Source organism: Bombina bombina, chromosome 4, assembly GCF_027579735.1.
Source record: "Bombina bombina isolate aBomBom1 chromosome 4, aBomBom1.pri, whole genome shotgun sequence".
In the NCBI taxonomy this organism is placed as follows: Eukaryota; Metazoa; Chordata; class Amphibia; order Anura; family Bombinatoridae; genus Bombina; species Bombina bombina.
In genome coordinates this window covers 677,140,693-677,155,106 of record NC_069502.1, presented here as the reverse complement: position 1 = coordinate 677,155,106, position 14,414 = coordinate 677,140,693, and the positions used below count along the sequence as shown (strand labels likewise).

Here is a 14,414-nt window from a genome sequence, read left to right as displayed (position 1 = left end):
AGCAAAAAATTCACAACTTTGTTGTGGTTTGTATTATATTTCCCATAGACCTTAAAGGGACATGAAACCCAAATGTTTTACTTTATGATTCAGATAGAGCATACAATATAAAATAACTTTACAATGTATTTCTATTACCTAATTTGTTGGCTTCTCTTTGTATTTTTTGTTGAAAAGTATACCTAATTAGGCTCAGAAGCTGCTTATTGGTGGCTGCTTATTTGGTGGCTGCACATTTATGCTACTTGTTATCGGCTTTCAGCTACCTCCCAGTAGTTCATTAATGCTCTTTCAACAAATGGTACTGAGAGAATGGAGCAAATTAAATAATAGAAGTAAATTGGAAAGTTGCTTAAAATTGTATCCTCTATCTGAATTGTGAAAGAAAAAATGTTGTGTTTCATGTCCCTTTTATCTGTGTTGAAAAGTTCCCAGTTGCACTTAAAGTTTATTGAAAAACATGTAAGTTTTAGTAGATAGTAAGTATAGATTGATAACATCCGAATTCAGAAGTAGGCGGTCTCTTGTGCCATTCGTCACTTTTCGGAGACGTATTTATTCTTGTGAAAGTGTAACACACTACGATCTGTGCAAATCCAAATATTAAATGTAGCTCTGAAAAGAGACAAACGGCCTCCTTCTTCCACATTCAGCATCCGAATGCCCACGTTTAGTTTAAAGGGACATGAAACTCAAAAAATTTTCTTTCATGATTCAGATAGAGAATTTCATTTTAAACAATATTCTAATTTACTTCTCTTATAAAATGTTCTTCTCTTGGTATCTTTTATTGAAAAGCAGGGATGTAAGCTCAGGAACATTCACATGTCTGCAGCACTATATGGCAGCAGTTTTACAAGGATGCTATAACTTTGCAAGACCACTAGATGCAAGCACTATTTCCTTTCATTTAGTGCTACAGATACCTAATGAGGTATCTCTTTAATAAAGAATACCATGGAAAGGAAGCAAATTTAACAATTGAGTAAATTGTAAACTTTTTAAAATTGTATGCTCTGTCTGAATCAAAAAATATTTTTGGGGGTTTCATATCCCTTTAATTTTGCATTGAATAGCAATTTTTACCAGTTTGTTTGCTTAAAATTAACCACCAGACCACTACTTTTTACACTCTCCACCACCTCTAAATTGGTGGATAGAAATCCCCCTGAACATGTTCAATTAGGGTGATTGACAGGCCCTTAAGCTGGCGGCATCACACACACAACTAATTGGGCGTAATAATACAGAAGGGCAGTGGATGTACCGTGTCCACTGCCCGCATGCTGCAAAGCCAGGCATACAGGTTTTTCAAGTTGGTAACCTTAGACGCAAAGGGCCCATCTTAATTTGCCTCAACTCAAATTGTTTTCAGGGAGTATTTGAAGGACTATCATTTGGGTGACAAAAACGCTATGTAATGATTTCTACTTAAACATACATCCATTATAGAAAATAGCATGTAATTGAAAAATGTTTTGAAAAATATATGATTTGTTACTGACACTTCAGTAAAAGCGGCCTTTATTCACTTAACACGAGGGTGGGAAAATTTATAACAAATCTGTATGGTTTCGTGTTCATATTTTTATGAGTATTGTTTGTGCAATAGCCTATCTATTCCTCAGTAAAGGTTATCATTGGCTGCATTAGTTCACCAGCCACCATTTTGTGCAGAGCACAAAATGTAACATGATAGAGACACTACAACATTTTATAACTTGATCCGTCAGGAAGCACCACTTTTTTTCTATATGTTTGGCTACATTTCATCTTGAGCAATCTAGCTCTGAATATACCATCATGTGCGCCAAAAAATTCTGCTTACCAGGTTTATTGCTGTAATGGTTTTCAGGGCATGGTACACATTCATAGCAACATGTGTGTAAACTTGTTGAAGTCTTTTTCATTTCCCCTGGTTTACATTGATCTGAACATCTGGACTGGATTTTCTGCAATATAAATAGAAAATTATACATTTGAAAATGTGGTTATTTAATTTAATTTACTGACATTGTAAAGGAACTCCTAAATCCAGTGTACAGAATCATTTTCTGAGAACCCCTGTTGTTATGTTGTATCATTAAATTCATGAATTTATGATATGTGTAAATCAGGTTGGGTTTTTTTTTGCCCTTGGCCAACTAGGCATGTGCCAAAGGCGGCAGAATTTCGAGGAGACACATTTCTACAGAATGATTTCCCAGTTCTCAGGACTGCACAAAAATGTAGTGTGCCACCCGTGTTTATCCTTCTCTAAACTTGTAATGTAAAATCAACCTTTTACTTAGTGTTCTTTATGCAGTAACTTTCCTGAGACATTTTGAATGTACATAAACACAAATGGCCTAGATTATAAGAGTAACGCAAAAATATTAGTGTTATTGTGAACCAATACCGCTCAAGTTAAATGAATAGCTCTTTTATTTTTGCTCTCATGTTACAAGTTCAAAGTAATATTTAAGTGCTGAAGCAAAAGCTTAAGGTGGGTTAACATCTGATTGTCAGATAATAGCCTTTTATGGGGGCGTGTCTTTAAATAAATAGTAATAGCAAATAGTAAAAATAGTTGGAATAGGTTGGATTTTAAAATTTAAAATGTTAAAAATCTTGTGATAATCTTTTTTAACAAGTAGGGAACAAAAAAGATTTGGAGGTTTAGCAATACTCGAGATAACCCTATTCTTTCCCCATGAACAAATAAAATTACTCCACAAGGTTGTCAAAATGTGATTTTGTATTGTAATATATTTTAAAACACTTCACACATGCATACACATACATATATATGTACACACATAAACATATTTATATACAGTCATATGCAAAAGTTTAGGCACCCCTGACAATTTCCATGATTTTCATTTATAAATAATTGGGTGTTTGGATCAGCAATTTCATTTTGATCTATCAAATAACTGAAGGACACAGTAATATTTCAGTAGTGAAATGAGGTTTATTGGATTAACAGAAAATGTGCAATATGCATCAAAATGAAATTAGACAGGTGCATAAATGTGGGCACCCTTGTCATTTTGTTGATTTGAATACCTGTAACTTCCTAGCACTGATAAATTGGAATAAACAATTGGTTTGGGGAGCCCATTAAGCCTTGAACTTCATGGACAGGTGCATCCAATCATAAAAAAAGTTATTTAAGGTGGCCAATTGCAAGTTGTTGTTCTCTTTGACTCTCCTCTGAAGAGTGGCAACATGGGGGCCTCAAAACAACTCTCAAATGACCTGAAAACAAAGATTGTTCAACATTATGGTTTAGGGGAAGGCTACAAAAAGCTATAGCAGAGATTTAAGCTGTCAGTGTCCACTGTGAGGAACATAGTGTGGAAATGGAAGACCACAGGCACAGTTCTTGTTAAGGCCAGAAGTAAAATATCGGAGAGGCAAAGGCAAAGGATGGTGAGAACGGTCCAAAACAGCCCACAGACCAGCTCCAAAGACCTATAACATCATCTTGCTGCAGATGGTGTCACTGTGCAATTCAGCGTATGGGAGAGTGATGCGAAAGAAGCCTTTTCTGCACACACGCCACAAACGGAGTCGCTTGAGGTATGCAAATGCACATTTGGACAAGGCAGCTTCATTTTGGAAGAAGGTGCTGTGGACTGATGAAACAAAGATTGAGTTATTTGGTCATAACAAGGGCCATTATGCATGGCGGCAAAAGAACACAGCAGTCAAAGACAAACACTTGCTAGCCACAGTAAAATTTGGTAGATGTTCCAACATGCTGTGGGGCTGTGTGGCCAGTGCCGGTACTGGGAATCTTGTTAAAGTTGAGGGTTGCATGGATTCCACTCAATATCAGCAGATACTTGAGAATAATGTTGAGGAATCAGTCACAAAGTTGAAGTTACGCCGGAGCTGGATATTTCAACAAGACAACGACCCAAAACACTGCTCAAAATCTACTATGGCATTTATGCAGAGGAACAAGTACAATGTTCTGGAATGGCCATCCGAGTCCCCAGGCCTCATTGAAAATCTGTGGGTTGATTTGAAGCAGGCTGTCCATGCTTGGCAACCATCAAACCTAACTGAACTGGAGATGTTTTGCAAGGAGGAATGGTCCAAAATACCTTCATCCAGAATTCAGATACGCATTACAGGCTATAGGAAGGGTCTAGAGGCTGTTATTTCTGCTAAAGGAGGCTTTACTAAATATTTATGAACTAAAAGACGCGCTAAAAGCAAAAACACATCAACCAGTAATGGGTATATAAGATATTTAATTCCATACAAAATATAGTAATAAAATTCACATCATTAGCCACCGGTGGTAAATAATAAAGATAATCTATTGGTATTATAACTTATGGTTCTATAAAGCTATATGCACATGCGGTGACAAGATAAATAGACTCTATGAAAAAGGACATATGAAAAAATGTAAAAATGAATAAAAAATTTGTAAAAAATGTAAAAAGTAATGCCAGTCTCCTCAATCAGTATTAATAAAAATCCGTATGATAATAGTTCCAGATTATCCAAAAGAAGGATATATTGTTCATTGTAACACTATGTGTTGGAAGTATCGCTTTCAGTGGGTATAAAAAGTCATATATGTATGAGTTCATAGGGATTGCTAAAAAGCCACAGTGTGGTTTTAGATATTCGGTGGAGTTATCCTTCGTGCCAAATAGTGTTCAAAGTGGCTATAGATCTTTCTTACTCCACAAAAGTACCACTTTTAACAGCTAGATTTCACCTCCCAGTGCCTTTCACAGACCACTGTGGCGACGTGCACCTCGTGTGAGTATCTCACTTACTTCCGGGTTTCAGGTCTCTGGTATCACCTGCGTAGTGATTAGCCAATCACGGATAGTTTTCTCGCTTTCAAACTCCATGCTGATGCCTGTGCGTGATTTCAAAGTATGGAGTCAAGCTCAACTCCCAGTCCTACTGCCAGTTTCTGGAAGACACCTTCTTCAAGCAGTGGTACAGGAAGAAGTCTGCATCCTTCAAGAAAAACATGATTTTCATGCAGGACAATGCTCCATCACACGCGTCCAAGTACTCCACAGCGTGGCTGGCAAGAAAGGGTATAAAAGAAGAAAATCTAATGACATGGCCTCCTTGTTCACCTGATCTGAACGCCATTGAGAACCTGTGGTCCATCATCAAATGTGAGATTTACAAGGAGGGAAAACAGTACACCTCTCTGAACAGTGTCTGGGAGGCTGTGGTTGCTGCTGCACGCAATGTTGATGGTGAACAGATCAAAACACTGACAGAATCCATGGATGGCAGGCTTTTGAGTGTCCTTGCAAAGAAAGGTGGCTATATTGGTCACTGATTTGTTTTTGTTTTGTTTTTGAATGTCAGAAATGTATATTTGTGAATGTTGAGATGTTATATTGGTTTGACTGGTAAAAATAAATAATTGAAATGGGTATATATTTGTTTTTTGTTAAGTTGCCTAATAATTATGCACAGTAATAGTCCCCTGCACACACAGATATCCCCCTAAAATAGCTAAAACTAAAAACAAACTAAAAACTACTTCCAAAAATATTCAGCTTTGATATTAATGAGTTTTTTTGGGTTCATTGAGAACATGGTTGTTGTTCAATAATAAAATTAATCCTCAAAAATACAACTTGCCTAATAATTCTGCACTCCCTGTAGAAACAAATTGAGATAAACAGGTTTATATAGTTTGGACACGGATTTTTTATAACCCCTATTCATGATACCATTTTCTCTGAGATGTTTGTTTTGAATAAATAAAACGTAATATGAATACAGAAACATAATACAATGTAAAACGTGTAATATCATGCATCTGAATATTACCTTTAAATGTCTGAATTCAGCCTCTTTTTCTTTATTTTTGAATGTGAATTTGTCATTCTGTGAATCATATTCTGCAATATATGTAAGGTTAATGTTTCCATTGCTACCCTTCTTCCATATAAGAACATCATATCCTGTATTTGCATCTCCACTGGAATCAAAGTATATATTTTTGCCGCCAAAAGTGAAATTCACTGTCTTTATGGATTGGAGCAGCTGTAAAGAGACAAATAATAACTAAAAATGTATTCTTTCAACAAATCATATGATGTCTCTGATTTTGTTGAATTAGAGAGATGTCGTGTTTTATTAGTTCAGAAACTAATTGTGTCCTTGCGCCTGAAATAGCAGCACTGCCAATAGTATATTTACACACCTGACCTCTGTTCTTCAAGGCAGCCTAATCTCTGTGTGCGCACAAAAAATAAATATTTAATCATGCTAAATTATATTTTGCCTGGAGAAGGTTTACTTAAATTTGTGTTGAGGTCACATAGAGGGGTGGTCCAAACTTAGGAGCATACCAGAGGGGTCATAGTCACCAACAATTTACATCTGGCTGCATCCTCGATTGCCCTTAAAATACTCAGGGCCAGATAATAAGTGGAGCGGTATTTAAGGCTCACGCTCGAGTGCTAACTCTGCCAGAAGTAAGCTTTTTGCTTGCGCCGGGTAGCACTCGTATTACATGTTGAAAGTAAAGAGTTTTCACATGCACCCTAACCCAATGCGCGCAATAAGCCATACTTAGAATATCACGTATGAGATAATGCATTCCCCCATAGAAGACAAATGAGTGAAAACATGTGAAAAACCCCATCTTACGCGCAAACCTGATTGCATATTCTCAAGTGCCCTAACCGTTATGGAAATATGAATATTTCATATTCCAATGTTCTTCACATAGCAGAATATGTTCTATGTATATATAAATACGTATTTCAACATATATCTGATGGTATTTTGGTACAATATATACCTATATATATATAAATATAAGAATTGATTTATTTGCAGTGATGTTTCGGGGAAAGCTGGGTCTGAGGAAGGGGAAGCTTTCCCCGAAACGTCACTGCAAATAAATCAATTCTTATATTTAAGAAGAGAGTGCTGTCTTCTCTTTACTATATTATTACCCACATTCAAGCACCCTGGCATTTGTGATACAGTTTGTGAGAGTGCACTTGTCCTAGTTTCCTATATATATATATATATATATATATATATATATATATATATATATATATATATATATATATATATAGGTATTGGTATATACATATATATATATATATAAATATATATATATATTTATATATATATTTATATGAAAATATAGGAATATCTATTTAAAAATACATAGAACATATTCTGCTATGTTTGTATACTCATATTGCTAGAGTTCCCAATCAAAGCAGTGATTTACCTGTGGCCAGTCAGAGTAAAAATACATATATATACTGTACCTATTAGAGCTAATTATACTTCATCAGTCAATGTGTATTTATTTGGTCACAGATTATTGCACTTCGATATGCTTGAGTTTTATATATATATTTATTCATTTTTCTCGTTAATATTTACCTCACCGCACTAACTATATTTAATTCTGTGAAAGAAGAAAATAAAGAACAGATGTTAGTAAAGTGTATCTTGTATTAGTTTTTTCTGTTTCTGACCCAAAACACTGTAGCACTGTCAGGTTTGTTGAGGGTTGCCCATATGTTATTGCTCTGTCATTTTATTAGTCAATGTTATCTTGCATAGGACCTAAGCTTATGTTTGCAATAAAGGGAAAACCAACCAAAGCCGGAAAGTGTTTTCATGCAAATCATAACAGTGCATTGATAAGGTGTTTGTAAGTTATCTGTTGACTTTAGATTGCATAAATCATTATACAGAAAAATAAGGACGTTTAAAAGCTGGGTGAGGAAATACATTCACTAAAAGTGAACTGAATAGTTACCTTATTGTACAGAAGAAAAAATATGTTTTTTAACTGCATTATAACAGTTAAAGACACAGTAAAGTAAAAATTTAACTTTCATGATATAGTTTACAGGTGTGCTAATTGACATACTCCTAGATTTAGAGTTCTGCGGCCAAAGGGGTGCGTTAGCTACGTGTGCTTTTTTTCCCCTGCACCTTTTAAATACCGCTGGTTTTTAGAGTTCACAGAAGGGCTGCGTTAGGCTCCAAAAAGGGAGCGTAGAGCATAATTTACCGCCACTGCAACTCTAAATACGAGCGGTGGTTACGGACGTGGCCAGCTTCAAAAACGTGCTCGTGCACGATTCCCCCATAGGAAACAATGGGGCCGTTTGAGCTGGAAAAAAACCTAACACCTGCAAAAAAGCAGCGTTCAGCTCCTAACGCAGCCCCATTGTTTCCTATGGGGAAACACTTCCTATGTCTGCACCTAACACCCTAACATGTACCCGAGTCTAAACACCCTAGACTTACACTTATTAACCCCTAATCTGCCGCCCCCGCTATCGCTGACCCCTGCATATTATTATTAACCCCTAATCTGCCGCTCCGTACACCGCCGCAACCTACGTTATCCCTATGTACCCCTAATCTGCTGCCCCTAACACCGCCGACCCCTATATTATATTTATTAACCCCTAATCTGCCGCCACCTACCTACAATTATTAACCCCTAATCTGCCAACCGGACCTCACTGCTACTCTAATAAATGTATTAACCCCTAATCCGCCTCACTCCCGCCTCAATAACCCTATAATAAATAGTATTAACCCCTAATCTGCCCTCCCTAACATCACCGACACCTAACTTCAAGTATTAACCCCTAATCTGCCGACCTGATCTCACCGCTACTCTAATAAATGTATTAACCCCTAAAGCTAAGTCTAACCCTAACACTAACACCCCCCTAAGTTAAATATAATTTTTATCTAACGAAATAAATTATTTCTTATTAAATTATTATTACTATTTAAAGCTAAATACTTACCTGTAAAATAAACCCTAATATATCTACAATATAAATTATAATTATATTGTAGCTATTTTAGGATTAATATTTATTTTACAGGCAACTTTGTATTTATTTTAACCAGGTACAATAACTATTAAATAGTTAATAACTATTTAATAGCTACCTAGTTAAAATAATTACAAAATTACCTGTAAAATAAATCCTAACCTAAGTTACAATTAAACCTAACACTACACTATCAATAAATTAATTAAATAAAATACCTACAATTATCTACAATTAAACCTAACACTATACTATCAATACATTAATTACATACAAATACCTACAAATAAATACAATTAACCCTTTAAGGACACAGCTTTCTGTTTGCTCAATTGTTTTATGACGAAAAATCCCGTCATATGTCCTTAAGAGGTTAAATAAACTAACTAAAGTACAAAAAAAAAAGAACTAAGTTACAAAAAATAAAAAAATAATTTACAAACATTTTAAAAATATTACAACAATTTTAAGCTAATTACACCTACTCTAAGCCCCCTAATAAAATAACAAAGCCCCCCAAAATAAAAAATGCCCTACTCTATTCTAAAATAAAGATTGAATAGCTCTTTTACCTTACCAGCCCTTAAAAGGGCCTTTTGCGGGGCATGCCCCAAAGAATTCTGCTCTTTTGCCTGTAAAAAAAACATACAATACCCCCCCAAAATTACAACCCACCACCCACATACCCCTAATCTAACCCAAACCCCCTTAAATAAACCTAACACTAAGCCCCTGAAGATCTTCCTACCTTGTCTTCACCACGCCGGGTATCACCGATCCATCCATAAGAGGCTCCGAAGTCTTCATCCGATCCGGGGCTGAAGAGGTCCATCATCCGGCTGAAGTCTTGATCCAAGCGGGGGCTGAAGAGGTCCATCATCTGGCTGAAGTTTTCTATCAAGCGGCATCTTCAATCTTCTTTCTTCCGGATCCATCTTCATCCCGCCGACGCGGAACATCCATCCTGGCCAACGACTTCCCGACGAATGACGGTTCCTTTAAGGGACATCATCCAAGATGGTTTCCCTTGAATTCCGATTGGCTGATAGGATTCTATCAGCCAATCGGAATTAAGGTAGGAAAATTCTGATCGGAACAGCCAATAGAATGCGATAGAATCAAATTGAACTTGAATCTGATTGGCTGATTCCATCAGCCAATCGGAATTCGAGGGATGCCATCTTGGATGACGTCCCTTAAAGGAACTGTCATTCGTTGGGAAGTCGTCGGCCAGGATGAATGTTCCGCGTCGGCAGGATGAAGATGGATCCGGAAGAAAGAAGTTTGAAGATGCCGCTTGATAGAAGACTTTAGCCGGATGATGGACCTCTTCAGCCCCCGCTTGGATCAAGACTTCAGCCGGATGATGGACCTCTTCAGCCCCGGATCGGATGAAGACTTCGGAGCCTCTTCTGGACGGATCGGTGATACCCGGCGTGGTAAAGATAAGGTAGGAAGATCTTCAGGGGCTTAGTGTTAGGTTTATTTTATGGGGGGTTTGGGTTAGATTAGGGGTATGTGGGTGGTGGGTTGTAATGTTGGGGGGGGTATTGCATGTTTTTTTTTACAGGCAAAAGAGCAGAATTTTTTGGGGCATGCCCCGTAAAAGGCCCTTTTAAGGGCTGGTAAGGTAAAAGAGCTTTTCAATTTTTACTTTAGAATAGAATAAGGCATTTTTTTTATTTTGGGGGCTTTGTTATTTTATTAGGGGGCTTAGAGTAGGTGTAATTAGCTTAAAATTGTTGTAATATTTGTATAATGTTTGTAAATTAATTTTTTATTTTTTATAACTTAGTTCTTTTTTAATTTTTGTACTTTAGTTAGTTTAATTAATTGTATTTATTTGTAGGTATTTGTATGTAATTAATTTATTGATAGTGTAGTGTTAGGTTTAATTGTAGATAATTGTAGATATTTTATTTAATTAATTTATTGATAGTGTAGTGTTAGGTTTAATTGTAACTTAGGTTAGGATTTATTTTACAGGTAATTTTGTAATTATTTTAACTAGGTAGCTATTAAATAGTTATTAACTATTTAATAGCTATTGTACCTGGTTAAAATAATTACAAAGTTGCCTGTAAAATAAATATTAATCCTAAAATAGCTACAATATAATTATAATTTATATTGTAGCTATATTAGGGTTTATTTTACAGGTATTTAGCTTTAAATAGAAATAATTTTTTTCATAAGAAATAATTTATTTCGTTAGATAAAAATTATATTTAACTTAGGGGGGTGTTAGTGTTAGTGTAATAAATTTATTAGAGTAGCTGTGAGGTCCGGTCAGCAGATTAGGGGTTAATACTTGAAGTTAGGTGTCGGTAATGTTAGGGAGGGCAGATTAGGGGTTAATACTATTTATTATAGGGTTATTGAGGCGGGAGTGAGGCGGATTAGGTGTTAATAACTTTATTATAGTAGCGGTGAGGTCCGGTCGGAAAATTAGGGGTTAATAAGTGTAGGTAGGTGGCGGCGACATTGGGGCCGACAGATTAGGGGTTAATAAATATAATATAGGAGTCGGCTGTGTTAGGGCAGCAGATTAAGGGTACATAGGGAAATGTAGGTTGCGGCAGTGTGCGGTCGGCAGATTAGGGGTTAACAAATTTTATTAGAGTGGCAGCGATGTGGGGGGGCCTCGGTTTAGGGGTACATAGGTAGTTTATGGGTGTTAGTGTACTTTAGAGCACAGTAGTTAAGAGCTTTATGAACCGGCGTTAGCTAAGAAAGCTCTTAACTCCTGGCTTTTCTCTGCGGCTGGAGTCTTGTCGTTACTTCAGCCAAGACTCTAAATACCGGCGTTAGAAAGATCCCATTGAAAAGATAGGATACGCAATTGACGTGAGGGGATCTGCGGTATGGAAAAGTCACGGCTGCAAAGTGAGCGTTAGACCCTTTCCTGACTGACTCTAAATACCAGTGGGCGGCCAAAACCAGCATTAGGAGCCCCTAACACTGGTTTTGACGGCTAACGCAGAACTCTAAATCTAGGCGATAGGCTCTATAGCATGTTTATTTTTTATTCAGTGCTATATTGGTACTATGCAATAGTATGCTGGTGCTCTATATTATGCTGTGAACCTGCAATACAACCTTAGAGGCACATTTGTTTGTCTCTAACTTCTGTAAACAAACTTTACTACTTGATAAAAGTTGTATGCCCAAATTTGTTAAAAATTACATGCTATGGGGGGCGGAGTCTAGCCACGCTGGGAGATGGCTGTTAGTTAGAAGGGCTCCCATCTCCTATACCAGTTTATAGCTCAATTCAGGGATGTGAAATACCCTTCCTACCCCTTCTCACTATTATCACATATAATATCTCCCTCTGATCACAACGGTCACTTACTGGGCATAAGATTCAGCACGCAAGTTTGGGATCCCTTCTATGGCCTAGTACGGCAGAGAGAGTTAAGCCTAACCATCCTCCGCTACAAATTTTGAAGAGCAGGCGCCAGCAGCTACGCAGCCCTCCCACCGATCGCACCTACGACAGGTTTTGTGACACCTAAGAGGGAGAGAAACATCGGAGCCCACTGTCCCGGGTCTGAGTAACAAGCGCTCCAGACCGGGAGTTACCGGAGCACTCACTGCCGCATCAAGCCCAGTCTTGAGGACACGCTGATTACCGGGTAAGGCCACAAAAATTTGACCTTCCCCGCACAGCAAACACTGTTCACACGCAAAGGGCATTTGACCTCACTGCCATACCCTGGTGCAGCTCATAGGTAATGCCTTGTAAGAGACAGCAAAAAGGAGAAAAGGCCTCAACAACTAAGACCTTAAACCAATACTTAAAACCTAAGGAACAATCTCCCACGTGTGTAAAGAATACGCCAGAAACATTGCCAAACATGTCTTCCTCTGCACGGATGGGCGACTCTGAGAATGGCTCATATGTTACCAAAAATGATCTTACACACCTATCATCTAAAGATGACATAAAAGTGGTATTGCACAAAATGCGAACACTTTTTGGAGATCTTAGGAAGGATCTCAGTGTGATTGACAGACGGGTGGTATCCCTAGAGGAAAATCGCAGTACACTACAAGCTGAGATACAGGCTAACACAACAAGCATTACAGCACAAGATTGCAAGATCCAGGCCCTCTCTGACAAAATGGAGGACCTGGAGAACCGCTGCAGGTGGAACAATCTCAGGATAAGGGGTGTCTCTGAGTCAGTTTTACCCCCAGCAATAGAGGGGTACCTCCAAGCCCTCTTTAGAATAATAAAAAACAGCCCAGAAGCAGAAGACCTTCAAATAGAAAGAGCTCATAGGGCTATACGGCTGAGACCCCCCCAAAAGCACCCCCGAGAGACATAATAGTCAAATTACTACGATATAAGGATAAAGAGGAACTTCTTCGCTTTGCTAGGGACAAAAGCCCTATCACACATGTGGGGGAAGAAATCCAATTATTTTCTGATTTATCCCCTATAACATTGCAAAAAAGGAGGGAATTATCCCATATCACATCTATTCTAAAAACCAATAAAATTCACTACAAATGGGGATTTCCGGTATCGATCATAGCCACCTTTCACAACAGAACAGCAATCTTTAGGCCAGATTCGGACCCCGGTGCCTTTTACAAAGAACTCTCTCTTCCCTGGACCCCAGATGACATCACCCATCACCAAGACCCTGCAACAACCTCTGGCAGCAAAGAGGGGAGATGAGATGTGGATCCCTTCCTGTTCTAATTTTGAAGATACAGAGGTACTTTTATCTCCATTATAGAGTGGGACACTTGGCTCGGAATGTTTGGATCACAACTTCAACTTCTGAGGTTAAAAGCTAAAACTATCACATAAGAATAGACAACAGGCAATACCAACACTGCATCATTAGGCAGTGTGAAAAATGGACTTGGACCTGCTTAGCGCTGTATCCTTTTTACTCCAGTTTGTTGTGTACATGAGTATTAAGGGTTATATATTCTTTTTGCAGGGGTCCACATGTCCTGGTGTGTGGTAGGATCATACCTTCGTGGAACTTCTCATAGGTTAAAGACACTGTGGGCCCACCCTACCTGTGCAATTTCGTGCCCCTTTTTGCTCTAACAAAAGACTGTTATGCAACCAATATTTTGCCTAAATGTTTTTATGTTGTTGTTGTTCATATAGTTCATAATAGTTAAGTTGTTACAGATTTACTCAGTAGCATTTATAAAGTTCCCAACTTATCTCACTGTTTTAAGTATAATGGATTTAGATTGCTGATGCATGCTAATGTTCCCCTCCTTACTTAAAACAAACGATACCAGGCCAGAACTTTATATGTAAGGCCTCTTCAAATCTTATAAGAGGGCTGTATATCCAGACGTATCTCTGCATTCTATACGGGAGACCTCTCCCACACAATAGATTACTTTTAATTCCCCCTCATGACCTCTTCATAGGAGATCAATCCCCTTTACTAGTGAGAATCCCTTAACCTCCCCCCCCCCCATTTTTGCACCCCCCTCCTTCACACCATTCCCTTATTCACATCCTTGATGTTTGAAGCTTACCATAGTAATATTTCACTAAACTGGTAATAGAGATACTTCCCCCCATTCTTGAATTTTGTGTATACACTT

General features: G+C 37.7%; 1 protein-coding gene across 1 annotated transcript in view; it reads right to left on the bottom strand.

The window, feature by feature from the left end:
- The window catches only part of LOC128657758 (G-protein coupled receptor family C group 6 member A-like), a 116,504-nt gene that overhangs the window by 25,016 nt on the left and 77,074 nt on the right, over window positions 1-14,414 (bottom strand). Inside the window, exons 4-5 of the mRNA XM_053712167.1 lie at window positions 5,815-6,030; window positions 1,829-1,952 (exon numbers count right to left, since the gene is read on the bottom strand). Of these exons, the coding sequence (XP_053568142.1) occupies window positions 1,829-1,952; window positions 5,815-6,030 (340 nt within the window). The remainder of the gene's footprint in view (window positions 1-1,828; window positions 1,953-5,814; window positions 6,031-14,414) is intronic.